The following is a 25,792-nucleotide window of genomic DNA, read 5'->3' on the forward strand; positions in this document are numbered from 1 at the left end:
TACAAGCAAATTTCTATTCTGTATATATGTCGCTCACTCCTTTCAAGAACGTCATAAATCAAAAATCGTCAATTTTCACTTGTACATGTTTTCTGAATGCTCATAAAATGTACTATATCACAGCAAAAGAGGCTAAACATGATCGGGTATGTCCTTGGGTCGACCAAAATCGCATGTGATTAATATTTTCAATATATAGTGTGTGAATAGTGCCATGGCAGTAATCAACTACTAACTAACCATCACGCCGTTTCCCCGCAGGGGTAGGCAGAGAGGATAGAACGCCACACTCTTCTGTCCTGACACACACTCCTCGCCTCCTTCACATCCATACATCTAGTCATACACGCCCTCCGATTACGCAGACTTTCGACACCACCAGATTTTTTTTTAAATCAGTCTCGTCACTATATCGCCTGACACCGAGCACCAAAGGAGTTGCCCGGCAGAAACAATGGCCGGCGAATCGGGTCGCCGAGTCGGCGCGGCAGAAGACACCTCCCTCCGTCTCTATCTCCCTGTCCGTCTCTCTCCCTCGCGTCTGGTCCGTCTGGCCCGATCAGAGCCAATGGGGACGTGGGAAGAATACATTTCCTAAGCTACAGCTGATTGGGCGGCGTATTCCGGCGACGGTGACAACACGAAAACGCGCGTTAATTTTGTTTTTTAACATGTGTTAATTTTGATTTTAATTGACAAGCGTTAAATGTAATTTTTTAACAGGCGTTAAAATTGTAATCAACGCTTTGCGTTTAAGGCCCAGTATTCGTTAAGTCGCAACTTAATTTTCTCTAAATACAGGTGATATTTAACGTAATTGGTTTTTTTCTTCATAAAACACCGTTTTTGCATTGAAAAAATTAGTTTTTCATCGAAATAATTATAGTCACTGAAAGATAAGGATATATAAAAATATTTTTTTCTATTTATGCATACATATTCTAAAATAAATAAAAATATACAATATACAATACATTCTTTAAAAAATCGAACGTGAATAGACATGCCGCTAACTGCTTTCAACAACGTCATAAATCAAAAATCGTCGATTTTCAGTTGTGCATGTTTTCGGAATGCCCAAAAAATGTACTAGATCTCAGCAAAAGCGGCATATTTTTAACTTAATATTTACCCGCTACAGGGCAGAAAGTGTTATTTTTGCATTTTAAAGAAAGGGTAATGTTTAATTATTTTTTAAATATACTAAATATTTTTCAAATGGAGAAAAAACACTCAGGATTTACATAAAAAGATCTGTTGCACAGTAAAAAGTTCAATAAGTGGCTTGATATTTATTTTTAATATATTTTATTATATTTTTTAAACTTTAAAAACGATCTCCTGAAAAATCAAGTTTTTTTTACATATGATGTTGTTGAAAGGAGTGAGCGATGTGTCCTACCCGGTGGAATGAATTCTGTGTTTGCAAATATCCCCTTAATCGAATCAGTATAAAAACGCGACTTTTCTCTGTAGCTCGTTATGCGAAAAATCGCTCGTTAAGGGAGCAAGTTTTTCAGCTTTTTTTGCTCGTTATGAGAGGTCCCACTGTATACCTATGTCAGCTTTGAGAACTTTTTGAAGACCCCTACCTACGTATAGCGTATGCGCTGCTAACAAACGAATGCAGCTAAAAGCAGTCGGCATCGACTCCCTATAAGGCCGGCTACCTCGGGTGATCTCCGCTTAGTCATAACACACAAAACACAATCTACGTACGTATATAAGTTTTCAATTTTCTTTGTATTGTTTTCATTGGCACCTCAACATAGGTGAAGGAGAATATAATAGTATGAAGAACATTTAACTAACTAACTAACTAACCATCACGCCGCTTCCCCACAGAGGTAGGCAGAGAGAATAGAGCGCCACACCACTCTGTCCTTGCAAACATTCTTCGCCTCTCCCACGTTCATGCATCTCCTCATACATACCCGCCGATTGTTACGACTCCTAACCTGACCATTTTCAAGTATTTGGCATACCTGATTGTGCCATGTTTTTCTCGGTCTTCCTCTGCTTCTTTTCCCGCTAACATTCGCCTCATAAATTTGTTTTACCGTTCTTTCCTCACTCATTCGTTCTACATGTCCAAACCATCTCAACACACCTTTCTTAATTTTATCGATAATGCTTATCTCAGCTTTGCATTCCTTCCTTATTTCACTATTCGTACATCTATCATACATCGTTTTGTCGCACATTCTTCTGAGAGATCGCATTTCGACTGCATTCAGTCTACTTTCATCCTTCTTTTGCCAACTCCATGTTTCACTTCCATGCATCATATGAAGAACATATAATGGATCATTTTCATGATGTGTTATTATTGGCTAATAAATTAATATGAAAAATCACAAGACTATCGGTAGCATTCTTATTGAAATCTGTAGAGAACTAAGGGAGATATGAAGGTTTAAACTTATAAAACGCACAACGTGCGTTCTCATACGTCATCAAATTTCCATCATCGAACGTTTTATGACGTCATATGGCTTAATATCTTTGGTTTAAAGAGCTGTAATAGTAGTAGTGTGGATTGTTTGTTTACCACTACACTACCATTTGTGTTATACAAATATGACATATAGTGACATATAGTGTCGAATGCTTTAGTAAAATCTATTTTCATAGATTTTACTAAAGCATTCGACACTATATGTCACGCAAAACTGGTCAGTATATTAGAATCAATAGGCATAAGGGGAAAATTGCTAAACTTCTTTAAAAATTATCTTACGGGGAGAAAAATGAAAATCAGAATCAAAAATGTTCTCAGTAAAGACAAAAAATATTTATCTGGAGTTCCGCAAGGTTCGATTTTAGGACCAAAACTGTACATAATATATGTCTCACTGATGAAAAAAATATTTAAATATGTAAATAGATTTGTGTTCGCCGATGACACAGCTTTAGTCATAGAAAGTGAAAATCCATTAGAAGCTAAAGAAAAATTACAATATGATTTTAATCAGCTTTTAAAATGGGCGCATGATTTTGGACTCTTAATCAATTCAAAGAAAACTAAATGTATGTTTATTAGTTCACCTCACTTTGCTGCCAAATTTGCACAGATAGGTAATATTATTGCACACAATTTTGACTGTTTGCACAATAAAAAGCAACAAAATTGTAGTTGCGATAGGATTGAATTTGTGGGCGAATTTAAATATTTAGGTTTATGTATAGATAATAAGTTCAAATGGGATGCGCATATTATAAAACTCTGTGATCGTCTGCGGGCTCTAGGGAGTACTTTTTATAAGTTGTACTTTATCCTGCCTAAACCAACCTTAAAGATTATATACTGTTCTTTAGTAGAATCCTTAATAAGATATGGAATTAAGTCTTGGGGACATTCGACGAAAACAAATTTAAAAATGGTTCAAAATCTGCAATATTCCATAATCAAAAAAATTGTACCCAGTCATATATATAATCAAAGGGACAATCCAATCTTGTTATATAAACATTTAAAATTACTGCCGGTACGTGGAATATTGTGGATGAGTATCATCGTTGAGCAACAAACTAGACAAAAATATCGAAATCTTCTAGTACACAACCATGATACACGATTTACACAAAACGAAGGTCTGATAGTCCCAAGAATCAACAATAAATATGGAAGTCGAACACTGCAATATATCGTTCCGAACATTTTTAATTTGTTGCCGACGGAGGTTAGAGGTCAAAATAAAAGATGGAACAAAGGCAAAATAAAGGAATGGGTAAATGATCAAGAGTTAATTTTATGAACATTGTAAAAAAGATTATATTGTTAATTTTTCTCCTTTTTTGTGTGTATATATTAGGTTAAAATGGTTAAAAAACTATAAAAAAATTTATGCAAAAAGAACTCCACCGACAAGACACACAAGGTGGCTTGGTGGGTCTCTGCAAAATAACTTTTTATTTTTATTTTTAATATATGTTAAAAATTGTGATTTATAAAAATAAAATAAATAAAAATAAAAAAAAAAATTAAAAAAAAAATGAGGGGAGAGGGGGTGGGAGGGTGGACCAAAGACATCAACAAATAGAGCCGCCAATAATTTAGCAATGTTACCAATATTAAAATAAGTCCATCGTTTCTGTTACGTCATTTATTACCAACTTACGAAAACAATTTATTTACGAAGGCGAATTTTCCACGATAAAATGTGCTATACGTCATCAAATTTTACGTCATCGGGTGTGTTATTGGGCGCATCCGCTTTATAGAGCTGTAATAGTAGTAATGTGGATTCGTTTCTGCGACGTCATTCGTTACCAACTTACGGAAATAACGTTTTTACGAAGGCGAATTTCGTAAAAAATATTGATTACATCGGCTGTTATAAACACAATCCTTTATAGGTTGAGTATGTTAAATTAGATATTCATCCCTATTATTGGTAGGAGTGGATCGCGCGGACTCACCTTGAAGTTGCCCCCGTTGATCCAGGGCAGCAGGCCGTCCACCAGCAGGCCGAGGTCCTCGCACACGAGCCCGTTGGCCGGGTTGGCCAGGAAGGCGAGCAGGTCCTCGCCGAGCAGCTGGCGGGCGCGCGGGTCCGGCCGCGCCAGCAGCGGCGCGAACCCGTCCAGGGTCGCGGGCCGCGCGTACGCCATGGGGGGCTGCGGGCAACCAACGAGACATCGGTCAGTTAACATGGGAGGACTCGGACATGCTAGATGGGACGACTCTATACTGGGCTGGGGGACGTAGCAGCAGTCAGTGTACACGCTAGGTGGGAGGACTCTATACTGGGTCAGTGTACATGCTAGATGGGACGACTCTATACTGCGTCAGTGTACACGCTAGATGGGAGGACTCTATACTGGGCTGGGGGACGTAGCAGCAGTCAGTGTACACGCTAGGTGGGAGGACTCTATACTGGGTCAGTGTACACGCTAGGTGGGAGGACTCTATACTGGGTCAGTGTACATGCTAGATGGGACGACTCTATACTGCGTCAGTGTACACGCTAGATGGGAGGACTCTATACTGGGCTGGGGGACGTAGCAGCAGTCAGTGTACACGCTAGGTGGGAGGACTCTATACTGGGTCAGTGTACATGCTAGATGGGACGACTCTATACTGCGTCAGTGTACACGCTAGATGGGAGGACTCTATACTGGGCTGGGGGACGTAGCAGCAGTCAGTGTACACGCTAGGTGGGAGGACTCTATACTGGGTCAGTGTACATGCTAGATGGGATGACTCTATACTGCGTCAGTGTACACGCTAGATGGGAGGACTCTATACTGGGCTGGGGGACGTAGCAGCAGTCAGTGTACACGCTAGGTGGGAGGACTCTATACTGGGTCAGTGTACACGCTAGGTGGGAGGACTCTATACTGGGTCAGTGTACATGCTAGATGGGACGACTCTATACTGCGTCAGTGTACACGCTAGATGGGAGGACTCTATACTGGGCTGGGGGACGTAGCAGCAGTCAGTGTACACGCTAGGTGGGAGGACTCTATACTGGGTCAGTGTACATGCTAGATGGGACGACTCTATACTGCGTCAGTGTACACGCTAGATGGGAGGACTCTATACTGGGCTGGGGGACGTAGCAGCAGTCAGTGTACACGCTAGGTGGGAGGACTCTATACTGGGTCAGTGTACATGCTAGATGGGACGACTCTATACTGCGTCAGTGTACACGCTAGATGGGAGGACTCTATACTGGGCTGGGGGACGTAGCAGCAGTCAGTGTACACGCTAGGTGGGAGGACTCTATACTGGGTCAGTGTACATGCTAGATGGGACGACTCTATACTGCGTCAGTGTACACGCTAGATGGGAGGACTCTATACTGGGCTGGGGGACGTAGCAGCAGTCAGTGTACATGCTAGATGGGACGACTCTATACTGCGTCAGTGTACACGCTAGGTGGGAGGACTCTATACTGCGTCAGTGTACACGCTAGATGGGAGGACTCTATACTGGGCTGGGGGACGTAGCAGCAGTCAGTGTACATGCTAGGTGGGAGGACTCTATACTGCGTCAGTGTACACGCTAGATGGGAGGACTCTATACTGGGCTGGGGGACGTAGCAGCAGTCAGTGTACATGCTAGATGGGACGACTCTATACTGCGTCAGTGTACACGCTAGGTGGGAGGACTCTATACTGCGTCAGTGTACACGCTAGATGGGAGGACTCTATACTGGGCTGGGGGACGTAGCAGCAGTCAGTGTACATGCTAGGTGGGAGGACTCTATACTGCGTCAGTGTACACGCTAGATGGGAGGACTCTATACTGGGCTGGGGGACGTAGCAGCAGTCAGTGTACACGCTAGGTGGGAGGACTCTATACTGGGTCAGTGTACATGCTAGATGGGACGACTCTATACTGCGTCAGTGTACACGCTAGATGGGAGGACTCTATACTGGGCTGGGGGACGTAGCAGCAGTCAGTGTACATGCTAGATGGGACGACTCTATACTGCGTCAGTGTACACGCTAGATGGGAGGACTCTATACTGGGCTGGGGGACGTAGCAGCAGTCAGTGTACACGCTAGGTGGGAGGACTCTATACTGGGTCAGTGTACATGCTAGATGGGACGACTCTATACTGCGTCAGTGTACACGCTAGATGGGAGGACTCTATACTGGGCTGGGGGACGTAGCAGCAGTCAGTGTACACGCTAGGTGGGAGGACTCTATACTGGGTCAGTGTACATGCTAGATGGGACGACTCTATACTGCGTCAGTGTACACGCTAGATGGGAGGACTCTATACTGGGCTGGGGGACGTAGCAGCAGTCAGTGTACATGCTAGATGGGACGACTCTATACTGCGTCAGTGTACACGCTAGGTGGGAGGACTCTATACTGCGTCAGTGTACACGCTAGATGGGAGGACTCTATACTGGGCTGGGGGACGTAGCAGCAGTCAGTGTACATGCTAGGTGGGAGGACTCTATACTGCGTCAGTGTACACGCTAGATGGGAGGACTCTATACTGGGCTGGGGGACGTAGCAGCAGTCAGTGTACATGCTAGATGGGACGACTCTATACTGCGTCAGTGTACACGCTAGGTGGGAGGACTCTATACTGCGTCAGTGTACACGCTAGATGGGAGGACTCTATACTGGGCTGGGGGACGTAGCAGCAGTCAGTGTACATGCTAGGTGGGAGGACTCTATACTGCGTCAGTGTACACGCTAGATGGGAGGACTCTATACTGGGCTGGGGGACGTAGCAGCAGTCAGTGTACATGCTAGATGGGACGACTCTATACTGCGTCAGTGTACACGCTAGATGGGAGGACTCTATACTGGGCTGGGGGACGTAGCAGCAGTCAGTGTACACGCTAGGTGGGAGGACTCTATACTGGGTCAGTGTACACGCTAGGTGGGAGGACTCTATACTGGGTCAGTGTACATGCTAGATGGGACGACTCTATACAGGGCTGGGGAGCTCTTAATATTTTTTGTTACGGTATCCATTATATTTAAGTCTCTTTAAGAGCTTGGAATAAGCTCGTATTATATCATATAGGAAGCGGCATGAGGACAAAATCGCTCTTATGAATAAAAATTGTGCAAACGCAGTTACGACAGTCAGCCGAGAGAGCGACGATGCGTTCTCCGATCTGCAATGGCACCATTTAAAAGTTTTGTCTACAAAAATAGGCTGCCGAAATGACGGGTTCGCGTGCACAGCTAGCGTACTACATACATGGACGTCTGTAGTGTGTAGTCAGTTTGTGGTATTAATGTGTAGTTACACGGTCGTGTATTTTTTGTCAAGCCGGTAGGTACTAATGCCCATTTAGCACGAGAGCGAATTGGAAGCGGTCGCGTCTGCCAGTATGGCGGTACACGGTGACCCGAAAAACCATCAATTTACGATATCGCTCACTCCTTTCAAGAACGTCATAAATAAAATAAAACTTGATTCTTCAGGAGAACGTACAACGTACAAGCAATATATTAAAAATAAATATCAAGACTCTTATTGAACTTTTTACTGTGCAACAGATCTTTTTAGATAAAGCCAGAATGTTTTTTCTCCATTTGAAAAATATTTAGTTTTTAAAAAAAAATATTAAACAATACCTTTTCTTCAAAATGCAAAAACAACACTTTCTGCCCTGTAGCGGGTAAATATTAAGTTAAAAATATGCCTCTTTTGCTGGGATATAGTACATTTTCTGGGCATTCCGAAAACATGCACAGCTGAAAATTGTCGATTTTATTTTTATTTTAGACGTTCTTGAAAGGAGTGAGCGATTTATCAACTAACTAACTAACCAACGATCACGCTGCATCCCGAAGGGGTAGGCAGTAAAACAGAAAACGTAACGCCACACCACTGTGTTTTAGCAAACGTTTTTCGCCTCTTCCACGTTCACGCATCTCCTCATAAATACCCGCCGATTATTTCGACCACGCAAGTATTTGAAATATTTCTTCCTTCTCCCGACCCTTATCCGCACCCGATGGTGCATAGGGCACTGCATCGTATTGATGCATTGTTACCTTGATCGTTACCTACATGAAGGCAAGGTGATCACTCCTGCGCTTCAGGGACCAGTCCAGGTTAATATTAAATAAATATTAGAGTGTATAATCACTAATATTTATTTTCAACCCCCCCCTAGGAATCGAACAAGGGACCAACAGCACGGTAGCTAAACACGCTAACCATTACACCTCGGAGGCAGGCAATGAAATATTTTAGTTGAAATATTTGATCATCCCAAATTTCCCTGTCTTCCTCCGCCTCTATTTCCATCATTTACTACATACTTATATTAAATTAACAGTTCTTTCTTCACTCATTCAATTCAAATGCCCAAACCATCCGTCCACAGAACTGTGTTTATATATTTTTCGTTACGATATAAATTTAGGAATTTAAAATAATAATAGAGGAAGACCGAGGAAAACCTGGCACAATCAGGTATGTCAAATACTTGAAAGCGGCCGGGTCAGGAGTCGTAATAATCGTCGGGTATGTGTGAGGAGATGCATGAATGTAGAAAAGGCGAATAATGTTTGCAAAGACAGAGTGGTGTGGCGTTCGATTCTCTCTGCCTACCCCTGCGGAGAAGCGGCGTGATTGTTAGTTAGTTTTAATAATAAGGTTTTTTTTAAACTGTATATTCAAACTGTCCGCCTCCGTAGTGTAATGGTCAGCACGCTCGGCTACCGTTCTGGAGGTCCCGGGTTCGATTCCCAGGGGGGGGTCAAATAAATATAAGTGATTTTTTCACTCTAATATTTATTCAATATTACCCTGGACTGGTACCTGAAGCGGAAGGCTGATCACCTTTCCTTCGTGTGTTAACGATCAAGATAACACTGTGTTTATAATGCAGTGCCCTATGCACCATTGGGGTGCGGAAAAGGGTTTGAATGAAAAAAATTAATGAAATATTCAAACTATGTAATAAATTTTATACAAACTAGCTACAGCTGTTAATAAAGGGGAAAAAAATGAGGTAGACATTTTCGGCGCACCCTGTACGAGACTAGTTGCAGCTCGCAGCAGCCTTGATACGAATGATAGAAAGAAAGTCGAGCGCTCGCGTACGCACTTATAGGTCTCGGGTTCAATTCTTGCACAATCAATTACAATTATTAATGTACTCCATTCATCCCGACATACGCGACTCCGAGCATTCCAAACCCACAAATCGCTCACTCCTTTCAAGAACGTCATAAATCAAAAATCGTCAATTTTCAGTTGTGCATAATTTCGGAATGCCCAGAAAATGTACTATATCCCAGCAAAAGCGGCATATTTTTAACTCCATATTTACCCGCTACAGGGCAGAATGTGTTGTTTTTGCATTTTGAAGGAAAGGTATTGTTTAATTATTTTTTTTAGTATACTAAATATTTTTCAAATGGAGAAAAAATCTTCCGGTTTTACCTAAAAAGATCTGTTGCACAGTAAAAAGTTTAATAAGTGGCTTGATATTTATTTTTATTACATTGTATTATATTTTTAAACTTTAAAAACATTCTCCTGAAAAATCAAGTTTTTTGATTTATGACGTTCTTGAAAGGAGCGATATATCATGACTTCTGCTGCTTTTAAAAGCATAAATCCGAATTCCATGGACAACTAGACGCACCAACGAGTCAATTCGCCAGGAACTACACTCGAATGGCTAGACTCTGGCCAATGACGTACATGACCGATTGATTCTCCAGTTCTTTGGACACGTTGCGCGTGGCAATGAGGATAGCCTGGAACAACTGGTCGTGATCGGTAGCCTGAAGGGGAAGAGAGGGAGAGGAAGATTCCCACACGATGGACCGATAGAGTTAAGGTGGTTGGAGCGTTACATGCAGCCCAGTCAAGGGATAACTGGAGAAGAGTCATTGCTTCCATAAGGGTCACAACCCTCAGTAATGAGGAATAAGACTAAGAAGAGAGATCACGACTTCTACTATCTGTAAAGTTAATTAATATTTGAGGTATACTTACATATTAAGAGGGTGTAATCGACTGCTATGTGTCGGGCAAGAGTGATTTCTTTCCAATACTTGGTAGCTCCTTAATGCTTATCATGTTCCTCGTAAAAACTACACACTATATTATAAAACTATATATATATTCACATACTGATCACACTCACTTTATTATTTTTATTATATTATAGTCTATAACCGGCGTTGGTTAATTTTAGTCACTTATTAAATTATTTTCTAAAAAAATAAAAAATATACAATTATGGATATTATATATTTTATTTAATGTTTTGGCTTTAACTTTGTGGTAGGACATGTTACAATAATTAAAGAAAACACTTGTTTTATACTACTTCAGTTTTATTAAAGACTACATGTTTCAGAAGTTAAACTTCCATCATTCAGGTCTGTATAATAACTGATGATGGAAGTTTAACTTCTGAAACATGTAGTCTTTAATAAAACTCAAGTGGTAAGAGATCTATATCCCTGCAGTGGAGAATAGAAGGCTAGAGAAGAAGAAGAAGAAGAACTAACCACCGCACTACCATTTTTAATATATGAACTCTCGATCATTGATCCATCAATGTATTTTGCTTTTAATTCATATTTTGGTTTCCTCTATTACATTATTTATTAATTTTAAATCAAACACAGATTTTTTGAGTCTACTAAGTCGAGAAAAACATGGCACGATCAGGTATGCCAAATACTTGAAAGTGGTCAGGTTGGGAGTCGTAACAATCGGCGGGTATGTATGAGGAGATGCATGAACGTGGAAGAGGCGAAGAATGTTTGCAAAGACAGAGTGGTGTGGCGTTCTATTCTCTCTGCCTACCCCTGCGGAGGCAGAGAGAATTCCGGAACTTCCGTGCTGGAGGTCTCGGGTTCGATTCCCAAGAGGGGGGGGGTGAAAATATATATTAGTGAATTACACTCTAATATTTATTTAATATTACCCTGGTAGGTCCCTGAAAGGCAGAAGTGTTCACTTTGCCTTCATGTAAGATAACACTGCGTCAATAAGATCTAGTGCCCTATGCACCATTGGGTGCGGAGAAGGGTTTGAAGAAGAAGAGACATAAGAGAAAAAAAAATTAAAAGAAAGTACTGGTCCCTGAAGTGCAGAAGTGATCACCTTGTCTTCGTGTAAGTACCTTCAAGATAACACGATGTGCCAATATGATGCAGTGCCCTATGCACCATTGGGTTCGGACAAGTGTCAGAAGAAGAAGAGCCATAAGAGAAACTTCTTTAAAAGAGAGTACTGGTCCCTAAAGCTCAGAAGTGATCACCTTGCCTTCATGAATGTACCTTCCAGATAACACTGTGTTAATGTGATGCAGTGCCCTATGCACCATTGGGTGTGGACAAGTGTTAGAAGAAGAAGAACATAAGAGAAACTTCTTTGAAAGAGATTTGGCTTAAGGTCCTCTCATTTTACACCATTGTAAAAAAAAACATGGATACAAGAGACCGCTTCATAAAAAAATGTTTTATTCCCGTGGGTTCTTACTATCAATGGCTTATAAAAAGGGAAAAATAGAAGGCAAGAGATGAAGTGGAAGACCAATGAGTAATGTGGAGCAGATAAATAATTTTTACATAACATTGAATTGACATCACGACAAATCAAATATTGTGGATGAGTATCATCGTTGAACAACAAACTAGACAAAAATATTAAAATCTTCTAGTACACCACCATGATACACGATTTACCTACTACGAAGGTTTGATAGTCTCAAGAATTAACAGTAAACATGGGAGTCTAACACTGCAATCGTTCCAAACATTTTTAATTTGTTGCCGACGGATGTTAGAGGTCAAAATAAAATATGGAACAAAGGCAAAATAAAGAAATGGGTAAATGATCAAGAGTTAATTTTATGAAAATTGTAAAATGTTTATATTTTTAATTATTCTCTTTTTGTGTGTATATTAGGTTAAAATGGTTAAAAACAGTAAAAATGTATTTAAAAAGAACTCCACCGACAAGACACACAAGGTGGCTTGGTGGGTCTCTGCAAAAAAAAATTAAAATATGTTTAAAATTGTGATTTAAATAAAATAAAAAATGAAGTCATCCATGTTGAGATGTCAAAATGTAAAAACGACTCCTAATTAGAGAAACAGGTTTGTGAACAAGGGTTTGGATACACACAAAATGTTGTGATAGGGAATTTGTCCCGAAAAACAGGTTACGCCTCTGTAGTGTAATGGATAGCGTATTTGGCTACCACGCAGGAGGTTCAATTCCCGGGGGGTCATGAAAAAAACTACAATAAAACAGCAATTCATCTCAGAAGTTTGATAGCATTTGACGGGTATATTGAAGACAGGTATATTGAGCAGTGACAGGTATATTGAAAGCTTTTAAATGTAAATTCACACTAAAATTGGGGTACAATTTTATATTGTTTCACATTTTCAATAAATTTCACAACTTGGTTAAAAAAAAAATTGCTTAGCAAGAGCAGATCTGTCAGGAAGCCTAGATGCTTCTGTATCAGATCTGGGCATGCGGGGGGACAGCTTTCAATGGAGCATTTCAAATTAGTACATAAAGTATTGTTGCAATTTTTCCTAGTATGTTTTGTTTTCTACTTATTTTTTTTCCAACCCTTATCTGCACCCAATAGAGTTTAGGGCACTGCATCCTACACAAGCAGTGTTATCTTAATCGTTAAATACATGAAACAATGGTGAGCAGCCCTGCGCTTCAGTTATCAGTCCAAGGTAATATAAAATATATGAGAGAAAAATCACTCCTATTTATTTTGACTCTCCTGGGAATCGAACCGGGGAACTCCAACGAGGTAGCCAAACACTCTAAGCACTACACTTCTTTATTTTAATATATTAATTGTCGGGTTATGGTCCCGTGGTTAGTGTCACGGACTCTTGAGTCGGAGTTTCTCAGATCGAACTTACTCTACCATAATTTGATACCTATTTCTAATAATGAGTAGCCTAGGCTCACAGAAATTAAATGAAATTTAAGTATTTTTGAAAATAGTAAAAACATAAATATTTATCTTTTAAAATTTGAAAAAATATATAATAACATCATTCAGGTAGAGATGATAAAACGTATATTATTAAATGCAGTTTTGTTTCCATATCTTAATGCATACATGATAATTATCCAAGCATCTGACATCTTTGCAATCAAATACGCACTTAAATCATGACAAGAATTTTTCAACCTTCCTTGAGTTTCAAAACTTATAACTGTGTGCAGAAAAATTATGACTCTCTGACGGTTATTTCATTATCAAAACACGTCTTTCTTTGATAAATAGAATATTTTGACTATTTGAATTGCGCAAATTGCAAATAAAACGAGAAACGATTTAAAAGTGAAAATTATAAAACCAATGTTGATATTTTGAAAATTGGGTTATCTTTAATTTTAGGTCACATTTAATAATACACTGATAATCTCGCATTCCAGAATTAAATATTTTGATTGCGTTCTGATAAAAAGCCGTTATCTTTTGCAGGTTATGTTACGTATGTGAGACGTTATTTACTTTTTTACTGATGTCACAGAAGAAAAGAAAAACAAAAAACTCGCGATTTTTAATGCCACAAAAATGCACGAACGGAAAGAGAACTACTTATCCCAATTGTTTATTATAATATTTACACTTAATAAAGGCAATTCACCAACCTAGATTGGGCAGAAGGCTGAATTAAGAATTAGCATAAAGTAATGACATCATGGATTGATCAAACAGACACTGTAAGGTGAAGGAAAACAAACACGTTACGAGAATGGCGGATTGGGTGAATTGGGAAGGTTTTTTTGTACGGGTCCGTGAAAGAATGGAGTGATAATTGGAAAACATTCGACCCGCAAGGTGAAAAAAGAAGGTATTTCGCACCGGTTACACATTACGTCAATCTTTAGATTGGCCGAGAGGTAAACTCGTAAACGAACCGATTCACCGAACCGATTCGAAAATATAATGTAATCGTTCGTTTTTTTAACCAGTTCGGCATTATTCCTTTCTAATGACCATATTGTTTTCATGTATTTGGCGCGCGGAAATCCAATAGGTACCCTATGCACTGACTGGAAGTTGTAGGTGTTTAAAAGAGAGAAGAGTTTAAAATAATAATAATATTGGATGATTTAAAGGGCGCTATTTTTATAAAATACTACTTCTAGGGCACTAGGGCTCTTTGAATATACATACGCGAAGCCTATATTAATATGACTCTTTTAAACTCACGTGACGATTTTACAATATTGGAAGCAAACAGCAATTTCTAAAACAAAGATTTTTAATAACATGAAAAAAATTCAAATAATATTGCACAAAAGTCCGAGATATTCAACAATCCCTCTACAAGGTACTCAACATTGTTTCACATGATCAGCTGCTGTAAATAATGGGTGATTCATTATTCACAATAGGCGATCATGGGGTAAATACAATAACAAGATACCTAATTTAACGGGCTGTAGGTTGTTAATCTAAACACTAAATCCATATCTTAACCATGGTAGAATGAAAATAAAGAAACCAAACGAAGATTGGGTTAAATGATTCAGATACAATGACTGATCGTAATGAATCGGATCACAAAATAGATCCGGGTCCACCTTCGTTAAAGTGAGGAACTGTCAAAATAGGAATTAAGCTCGACCAAGGCCAAACCACCGATGGAAACGTAAATATTGCCCTAGAGGCGAAATCATATCTTTAAGATCAATTTCGGAACCGTTTCCTTTACATAAACGCAAAGCACCACACTGAAATCCGCACGCGTGAAACAAAAGACGTTAGAATAAAAACATTTGCTAATAAAAGTGGGCAGGACTTCCATTTTGAGAAGCGCCACTAACGGCATGCAGCACGGCCGTTGCAAACATAAAAATGAATACGCACTCGGATCACTCACATATTAACTCGCGATTGGGTTATTTACACTATCTCGGAACGGTCGGATGAAAAATCGGATTTAGTAACAACACGGGGCGATATCAGCGAGACGGGCAGCCATCATTTTGAAATTGTACAATCGACGGCGCATGCGCGAATTAAAATATTAGTCACGTGACCTTATCACTTTTAGTACCTACTTACTTACTCTTTTTTTTAACCCCTTGCCCAAAAATTACCAAACTAATCATTATCAAATAAAGTACATTATACTTTAATGGAAGTAATTTGTCCGGTATTCTAAAACATAATTTTTGTTATAATTAAAAAATCAGTTTTTTTAACGTGTTATTAATACGAATAAATAAATAACACGATATAAGCGTTGATAAATATTTGTCTTATTTTATCTTAAATGAATTAAAACAACAGCATTATATTTTTTTAAATTAAATATTTGTGGTTCATTATTTTAATTTTTGTTTAATTAATAATGATGATGGAGAAAGAATGAGGGGAAAACTGGAGGACAGAAGCAACATAGGGAAACAGAATGTCCTGGCTCCACAACATAAAGTGGACAAGTATTACAAGGATCTTTTTGTCCTGTTGAGGGATGGCTCAAGATTTTTCAGCAAGTTGACCTATGTCCAATAATTGGAGAGGCACCAGAACAAGAAGGAAAGAATTCCGTATTACAATAATTAAGAGTCGGCTTATGATTGTGATCACTCAATTACAAATTAATTCCTTTTGAACAGGCCACTTTGGTCTGTAAAAAATACTATTCAATTTAAATATTTAGAGATCAATAAGCAGTATGAGAAAGACCATTTGCGCATTAAGGTTTTCGGTTATCGATAAACCCCTATAAACTCACAGAAAGATATGTATTTAAAAATGATATTTTCGTAGTTTTCTTCCGCATTTCTTTTCAAAAAATTAAATAATAATGTATTTGTAATAGTGATATTTTATATATGATATAATTATTTACAAAAGCCTGCTTTCCTGTATTTTTCAAAAATTATTTAAAAAAAAAAAATGTATTTAGTTAATTAAAAAGACAACATCGAAATATTTATGTTCAATATGAACGTAAGGTAAGAACAAAATATAAAGGAACTTAAAAGTAAACTTAGCTTTACATCACTAACCGATTTGCTTATGACATACCATTTAGCACAAGTGTAATCTATTTTTGAATTTTGTATCGAAATATAAAAACGAAGGGTTAAAATAAATAAAAGTAAGTACTGTCATTATTTAAAAACAAGGTATAAAAAAATACGCGTCAGCCGCCGCCATGTTTTGTTTATTTGTCGTTACCGTCGCTGGCGTTTGTGGCGGGCTTTGAGGTTATAATCTGTAGATTTTATAAATTGAACCAACAATTTATTAAATACGATTGCTTTTGTAATAAATACAAGTTTGTTTATTCCAACATCCGATATTTTAAAGCATTTAAAACGTAAAAACACTATTTTTTACAGATCATCTTCGCACTAAACTCAGCCAGCTAATCATTTGTACAAAATGGTAAAAAAGGCCAAAATATTCAAGCCGGGCGATCTAGTCTTTGCTAAAGTGAAAGGTTACCCTGCATGGCCAGCTAAGGTAACTGCTTCATTGCCTCTATTCTGTATTATAATCATGTCTGATAAAATCAAGTTCCTTATCTCGAGACAGTAATAGTTGTCAAATTTTGGTCCTAGGCTACCTAACCTTGTTTCGGTTTAATAACTTGTATCAATCTATTAAAAATTTTAAATGTATTTTTAGGTCACAACTATAAATGGAAAGAAGTATAATATTTATTTTTATGGAACCGGAGAAACGTAAGTGAATACTTGTATATTTCTAAATGATATTGTCACGTAAAACTAGACGTAAAAAATATAATCCTATGCCGATTTTATACTCTCTTTTACCCAGAGGGCGCTTGTCCACTACCCGGAATTCCGTGTAATTTTACCGTCCGGCACGTCAGTTAGCGTTTTAAAAGGACGATTGGCTTGGATTGGCTTGTGCTTTTGTCCATCTTTCTTCGGATCGGAGGTCTTTATCGGTGCGTGAACACGTTGCGCGTAAATTCAATCACGCTAAACTGTAAAATAGAGCAGAGGAAGACCGAGAAAAACATGGCACGATCAGGTATGCCAAATACTTGAAAGTGGTCAGGTTAGGAGTCGTAACAATCGGCGGGTATGTATGAGGAGATGCATGAACCTGGAAGAGGCGAAGAATGTTTGCAAAGACAGAGTGGTGTGGCGTTCTATTCTCTCTGCCTAGTGGCGGAGAAGTGGCGTGATGGTTAGTTAGTTAGTTAGTTTAAACTGCCGTAGTCTTTTTTCATTTTTCAAAACCGGACTGCCGGACAGTGAAATCCCGTGTAGTGGTCAAACGCCCATAGACATTGATTGCAATGCGAATGAAATTGTATGTTTTGTGATTGGTCCCTCATTTGAATTTAAATTGAGTCAATATTTAGTATTCTCCATGGGACCGTATATAAAAAAAGCATAGCCGACATTGTTTTTAAAGTCATTTAAATAATGTGCGATGGTGCTTAACAAAATTATCTACTCGTATATATGTTTTTTATTTATAATTTGCACAGGTGCCCCTAACATTATATCGCTGGTTAAATGCCAAAGGAACACAACGCAAAAAAAAATTAAACTGTTTATTCCAAAAATGGTATCTAAATCATCAATATTTTCATATTCGAAATAGACACTTGATTCATTAACACATGATTCTTGCGTTAGAAATGTCCATTTCTTAAAATGCCCAGAATAAACAAAATACAGCACAAATTGAAAGTTTTTATTTCTTCATAATTTTCTGTATTTTACCTGCATATTTCAATTTTGTGAGCTTAAAAAAACAACAGGAAAGTTATTATATAATAAATTAATAGTTTTTACAACAATTTTTTTTTTAAATATTTAATTGTAACCTTTAGTATACAAGATTCAAATAATTACCTGCGTTTTTGCCAAATTTGGCTGTTAATTTCCCCGACTCATCGCTCACTCCTTTCAACAACGTCATATCAAAAAACTTGATTTTTCAGGAGATTGTTTTCAAAGTTTGAAAATATGATACAATGTATTAAAAATAAATATCAAGCCACTTATTGAACTTTTACTGTGCAACAAATCTTTTTAGGGAAAACCTGAATGTTTTTTCTCCATTTGAAAAATATTAAGTATATTTAAACTAAATAATTGAACAATACCTTTTCTTCTAAATGCAAAAACAGCACTTTCTGCCCTGTAGCGGGTAAATATTAAGTTAAAAATATGCCGCTTTTGCTGGGATATAGTACATTTTCTAGGCATTCCGAAAACAAGCACAACTGAAAATTGTCAATTTTTGATATATGACATTCTTGAAAGGAGTGAGCGATATGTGTTAACAATAATATTTACCGCCATTTTTACAAAATATTGTCTTAAAGGCGTTTTTCATCGTTCTTATTTACTATACCTTATGCTTAGTATGTACTATGAATTAAGAAAGATGTGTGTTGAGATGGGTATGGAGTAAATTAGTCAAAAATATTTATGAATAATTTCAGCGGCAACCTGCCCCCCAACGATTTGTACGACTACTTTGAGCACAAGAAGCAGTTCCTCGCCAAGGCGATCAAGCGGAAAGACTTCAACGACGGAATCAACCAGATAGAGGAGGAGATCGCCAGCCATGGCTTGGTGGATAACTCCGACTCCGGTAACCTCACTGCAGAGGTATTATATTTTTATTTCTTTCTATTTGTGTGAAAATTACTATATATTACATCAACTAACTACTAATCACAAAAAAAAAAAAATATATGTACATATATATATATATATATATATATATATATATATATATATATATATATATATATATATATATATGTATATATATATATATATATTTATATATATATATATATATATATATATATATATATATATATATATATATATATATATATATATATATATATATATATATATATATATATATATATATATTCATAGATTTGGCTTTTATTTTGTAGAACTCCATTTTAATTTATGTATTAAATGTTTAATAAGTATTAATCAGTCTTGATAAAGAAGCGGTTAGCTTCGAAACCGGTAGACATTATAATTAAGTTATAATAAAATATTTACGATGATTTTAAAACAAAGATACATTTTAATTATAAAATGGAAAATCACAATTTTATTGCTTCAAATATAAATTATACATAAAAATAATTTTTTTGACAATTGTTTCGTCTAGTTATATGTAGCATTTTCAAACGAATGACATTCGACATTCGTTTTAAAATGCCATAACCAGGCGAAACAATAAACAATTTTTAATAATAAAATACAACTTAGTAGACTCAAGAAATCAGCGTTTGATTAAACATTTAATACATAGACTTGGACAGCTAGACGCACCAATGAGTCCATTCACCAGGAACTACGCTTGGATGGCTTGACTCTGGCCAATATCTGTACCCGACGGATTCTCCAGTTCTTTGGACACATTGCGCGTAGCAATGAGGATAGCCTGGAACGACTAGTTGTGATCGGTAGCCTGGAGGAGAAGAGAGGGAGAAAAAGATCCCCCACATGATGGACCGATCAAATTAAGGCAGCAGCAGGCACCTCAGTGGTTGGAGCGCTACGTGCAGCGCAGTCAAGGGATAACTGGAGAAGAGTCATTGCTTCTGCAAGGGTCACAACCCTCAGCAATGAGGAATAAGACGGAGAAGAACATAAACTTATCTCTTTCACTGCCTGCACCGAGGCATTTCTAGAAAATTTGGTGGTGGTTTTACAAATTTGTATTTATTTAGATTGGCAGTAACAGGGACATCGAAAGCTTTCAAATGAAAATTCACAGTAAAATCGGGATACAATTTTGTTTCATATTAAGAGTGTTTTAATAATGAATATTGTTTTCAGTCTATACCGGGAGAAGGCAATGAAACTGCAGAGACGGAGACAGAACAGAATGACGTTGAAGCAGAAAAGGTAAGAAATATAAAAATAAAACCCCAAACCATCTCGACACACATTTCATAGTATTTTTGACATCTCATCAAAGATGAAGAAGAATATGGAAGATATAAGAAGTCTGGGTAATTAAGGGGCTGACGACCGTCGTAGGCTGGTTTAAGTGATCACTTTACACACTTGTAACACTCACCAATTCTACCCGTTATTGACAACCACACTACTCAAATTCTTGGATGTTCTATATATATATATATATATATATATATATATATATATATATATATATATATATATATATATATATATATATATATATATATATATATATATATATATATATATATATATATATATGTATATATATATATATATGAACCAATTTCAAATCATCGTTTCTTGAATCACTAGAACTTCACTAGAGACATCTATTGGTGAGATGAAAAGAAGCTATATTATTGAGCAGAAACTCTTTTATTAGTATATGAGGTCCGAATCCTGGATTATAATCATCAGCCGTCAGCCCATAACCGTCAGCCCCGTTAATGCCCAGACTTCCATATTCTTCTTCATCTTTGATGAGATGTCAATGTCATTCCACAGAATTAATGCCGAATCAATAAATAATTTTTAGGGTGAAGATGGCGACAGAACAGAAGAATCTATTGCCGACAGGACCAAAGACTCCGAAAAAGATAAGGATGACATGGAGACTGACCATGCGGAAGAAGCAGCCAATAACGGAGATGGTGAGCAATGCAAAGTGCACGACATTTTAACATCCCAACGTGGATGTTATTTTATATGATGCAGTGCCCTATGCACCATGGGGTGCGGATAAGGATTTTATTATTATTACACATGTGTAACATTCACCAACCCTACCCATGATTGACAACCACACTACTCAAATTCTTGGAAATTCTATATATATGATCCAATTTCGAAACAATGTTTTTTTAAAACATTTTTTATAAAAAAAACCCTAGCATTAATGAAGTGGTTAAAGTGTTAGTTTTTTTGATAAGGGTTTGATGATTCAAACCCTTTCTGACGTCATTTGTTACCAACTTACGAAAACATCGTTTTTACGAAGGCGAATTTTGCAAAAGAAAATGATATAAGAATGAAAGTATTGATTATATCGGCTGTTAAAAACACACAGTCTTACACAATCCTTTATAAGTTGAGTATGTTAAATTAGATATTCCTCACGAGTGATAATACCCTATTGTCCCTTTTTTGCTGTTGTTAGTAGCGGCTCCGGAAGTGGCCCCTGAGGCAGTGGCGGCTGTGACGAGCGAGGACACTCCGGGGGAGACAGGGATAGAGAAAGAGGCGCTGGCCGCTGCGACACCCAAGAGAGCCAAGAGGTCAGCACCAGCTCCCAAAACTCCGCAATCAGTGGTAAAAAAATACAATTTCACACAGAATCATTCCTTGTATCTCATTTTATCTATTAACACATTGTGGGTGTACCGTCAAAAAACTCGAAAAATATGATATTTTGACTTAATACATATTATAAAGTTTTGAACATTTTATAAACTGGAAAAATATGCTAATAAATGATTAAAGAAATCACTTTCTAAAAAAGTCAAACAAATACAATTATGGATATTATATATTTTATTTATTGTTTCGGCATTAACTTTGTGGTAAGACATGTTACAATAATTAAAGAAAACACTTGTTTTTTACCACTTGAGTTTTATTAAAGACTACATGTTTCAGAAGTTAAACTTCCATCATTCAGGTCTGTATAGTAACTAAAATATAAAATATAAAATTTTTCTATAAATAAGGAGAGGGGAATGTTAGGGGGAGGGGGTTAGTCAAGGGGCGGAGTTTGAAAACAAAGAAAAAATGGAAAGCAAAGGTGAAGAATTTTGAAACAATATATATAATTCAATAAATTATTATAAGAATTTAGGTTTTTTTGGATTTCTAAATTTTCAAGATAATTCATAATTTGGCCTTTATATGGAACAAGGTGTAATAATTTTAATTTATGAGAGTGAAATGAGTGATTAGTATCTATTATGTGTTTTCTTTAATCATTGTAACATGTCTTACCACAAGTTAATGCCGAAACAATAAATAAAATACGCTAGTAAAGTAGTTTGATATGTCATATTTATGTGGTTTTACAAGTAAATTCAACTTTAAGTTTAATAGCGGGTATTTTATGCAGGCAAAAAGCTTTAACCCATCGGCCTATCAGCCGCCAACCGTTGGCGCTAGGTATATTTTTACATTTGCAAATCAACCCCCGCCAAGCCACGCCCCCATTCTTGGTACTTCATATTATAAAGATACTTTCGTGTGATATCTACAAATCAGTAAAGAAAGCTTTTTGTAATGCATTATTTCTTATAATTTTAATACAAATTTATTGACGACACTTGACCAAAGATGTCCCTGTAAGGATAGAATTATCCTTTTGATCGAAATACCAACTAAAATCAGTGAGAAATCAAAACTTTACATCCCAGGAGTAATGTTTTATTGAGTTATTTTTTCAAGTTTTCATGTTAATTTATCACATTTCTGATCTAGACACACAATAAAATACGTGCATAATAGTTATATGTACCATATTTATTAGTAAAACAGTAAAAGTTATAATTTTATGAGTTTATTTTTATAACTCGGTTGAATTTGAACGCCGTTGACGCCGCAGCCACGCGCGCGGTGTCATTGGTCGGCTGTTGGACTGCGCATTAAACATCAAATGTTTAGTACGCGGTACCTTTTTCTGCATTAAAGATTATTCCTATGTTTGTTCTCGTTTTATCAGGTACAAAATATTAGGGCCTCCTCGTTTGACAACCCATATCACCTCCCCTCCGGGCGGGGCAACTTTCTTACTTGCGGGGATACATTCAATTAGTGTCTTTGTATACATGTTTTGAAAAAAAACTGATGGGTTAAAGAACAGAGATTTTAGAGCTAACACTTTTACCAGTATTCTGACGACATTGTTGTCGGAGGGTTTTTTCATCACCCCGACCCTAATTAGTATACTAATTAGGGTCTTATACTAATCACAAATAACTGCAAACTGATTCCGATCTATGCAATGTGTTTTGGCGTCTCTTGAGCTCTACCAAAAGTAACCAAATAGAATGCTTACAAGGGTTTTTCCCTTTCTACTAACAGCATTTTTTTATTTTTTATTATAAATTTTTTAATCAAAGATACATTGTATGGCAAAATAATCAACATAGTTACATATATATATATATATATATATATATATATATATATATATATATATATATATATATATATATATATATATATATATAATAATAATAATAATAATAACCATATCCGCTCCCTAGGTGGAGCATATGGAGTCCACAAACTGTCTCCAGGCTTTTCTGTCAGCTGCCAGCTCCCTTGCATCCTCCCAAGTCAGATCCGCGTCGCGAAGTTCTGACGAGAACTGCCGACGAATTGTCAGCAATGGTCGTCCTGGGCGGCGCGAACCTGATGCCTTGTAAAAGAGGCAAGCTTGATTAAGGCTCTCAGGAGGCATGCGGAGTACGTGGCCAAGCCAACTGAATCGCCTTTTTTTGACGACAGTTGTGACCAAGATTTGCTGCGTCCTACGCCTTATCTCTTCATTCCTCACAAAGTCAAACCACCGCACGCCTAAGATTCTCCGCAAACACCTGTTCTCAAAGCTTAGTACACGGCTGCTTTGGGCCCTTGTAAGGTGCCATGTTTCACAGCCGTATAAGAGAACAGGAGCAATGCAGGCATTGTATAGGCGGCATTTGGTTTATACTAATTAGGGTCTTATACTAATCACAAATAACTGCAAACTGATTCCGATCTATGCAATGTGTTTTGGCGTCTCTTGAGCTCTACCAAAAGTAACCAAATAGAATGCTTACAAGGGTTTTTCCCTTTCTACTAACAGCATTTTTTTATTTTTTATTATAAATTTTTTAATCAAAGATACATTGTATGGCAAAATAATCAACATAGTTACATATATATATATATATATATATATATATATATATATATATATATATATATATATATATATATATATATATATATATATATATATATATATATATATATATATATATATATATATATATATATATATATATATATATATATATATATATATATATATATATATATATATATATATATATATATATATATATATATATATATATATATATATATATATATATATATATATATATATATATATATATATATATATATATATATATATATATATATATATATATATATATATATATATATATATATATATATATATATATATATATATATATATATATATATATATATATATATATATATATATATATATATATATATATATATATATATATATATATATATATATATATATATATATATATATATATATATATATATATATATATATATATATATATATATATATATATATATATATATATATATATATATATATATATATATATATATATATATTTTTTTTTTTACGTGCTACCTCACTAAGAGAGCAGATTACTCGTGTTTAGAGAGGGAGTTCGCTTACAGGGTTTGTACATATAAATAAGAAATAATAAATGGTAATCAAACGGGAGTTTGCCTTATATGTTTTTGTAAATCATTTTTGAAAGATTTTAAATTGAATATATTTTTTATTCTTGCAAGTAGTTTATTAAAATGTTTTATTCCTATAAAAATATATATTTAAAAGCGTCTTTTAAATGTTTCCCGCAAACGGTGTGTTAAGATTTCCGTCAGCCGGACATCCTATTTTTACCATCTACTATTTTTAATATATGCCCGTTGAATATTGTTTGTTTTGTATATATGTATTATTTTTTTGTTGAATAAATTGTTGAAATTATTGTTGAAATTGAAATCACCTTTCCTCATGTGTAAACGATCAAGATAGAACTGCGTTTATATGAAGCAGTGCCCTATGCACCATTGGGGTGCGGATAAGGGTTTTATTTTTACTCGTTATGTCCCGCATGGGCATTTAAAGGTTAATTAATTAATAAACAATTTATGATTCATTTGACTTCATATTTTTTAATGACTTTTTCACCTTGTGATAGATAGCATTGTCATTGTCAAAAGCAAGATAATTCCTTTATCATGTAGTGTGGATAACTTCGTGACAACATTACTCTCGGACTTGTGTTTCTTTTCGGCATTTTTAAACCAGTTGTTTACCAGTACTGTCAGCTAGTTGATGGTGTGGAAACTTTTTGTAATCAATATTTGCTTTTTGCCAATTAGAAGTATAGTTAGAACTATTATCATTTTAAAATTATCGATAAAATTAAAGGTGTGTCGAGATAGTTTGGGCATGTGAATCGAATGAGTGTAGAGAGAACAGTAGGGGCGTTTGTGCACTACCCGTACTTTTACTGTCCGGCAGTCCGGGTTTTGAAAAATGAAAG

At 36.4% G+C, this 25,792-nt stretch overlaps 2 protein-coding genes across 6 annotated transcripts in view; one reads left to right on the forward strand and one right to left on the reverse strand.

Moving 5' to 3' along the window:
- LOC148310062 (CLIP-associating protein-like) overlaps window positions 1-15,462 on the reverse strand; it is an 80,704-nt gene extending 65,242 nt beyond the window's left edge. For 2 of the 5 annotated variants that reach the window (XM_088259056.1, XM_088259054.1), the window contains exons 1-3: window positions 15,341-15,458; window positions 10,443-10,663; window positions 4,423-4,620 (exon numbers count right to left, since the gene is read on the reverse strand). In XM_088259056.1, coding sequence (XP_088115182.1) covers window positions 4,423-4,614 — 192 coding nt within the window. In that variant the 5' untranslated portion in view covers window positions 4,615-4,620; window positions 10,443-10,663; window positions 15,341-15,458. Of the gene's footprint in view, window positions 1-4,422; window positions 4,621-10,442; window positions 10,664-15,327 lie in introns of all 5 variants that reach the window. The other 3 variants (XM_088259055.1, XM_088259053.1, XM_088259057.1) reach the window with 2 other exon arrangements.
- Window positions 15,463-16,624: 1,162 nt separating this feature from the next.
- The window catches only part of LOC148310063 (uncharacterized), a 29,252-nt gene continuing 20,084 nt past the window's right edge, over window positions 16,625-25,792 (forward strand). The window contains exons 1-7 of the mRNA XM_088259058.1: window positions 16,625-16,679; window positions 16,815-16,938; window positions 17,104-17,159; window positions 18,908-19,076; window positions 20,280-20,348; window positions 20,965-21,079; window positions 21,586-21,737. Of these exons, the coding sequence (XP_088115184.1) occupies window positions 16,858-16,938; window positions 17,104-17,159; window positions 18,908-19,076; window positions 20,280-20,348; window positions 20,965-21,079; window positions 21,586-21,737 (642 nt within the window). The 5' untranslated portion in view covers window positions 16,625-16,679; window positions 16,815-16,857. The remainder of the gene's footprint in view (window positions 16,680-16,814; window positions 16,939-17,103; window positions 17,160-18,907; window positions 19,077-20,279; window positions 20,349-20,964; window positions 21,080-21,585; window positions 21,738-25,792) is intronic.

The sequence above is a fragment of the Brachycentrus maculatus genome, unplaced genomic scaffold (assembly GCF_059751285.1).
Source record: "Brachycentrus maculatus isolate JH-2025_06_01 unplaced genomic scaffold, ASM5975128v1 h1tg000109l, whole genome shotgun sequence".
Lineage (NCBI taxonomy): Eukaryota > Metazoa > Arthropoda > Insecta > Trichoptera > Brachycentridae > Brachycentrus > Brachycentrus maculatus.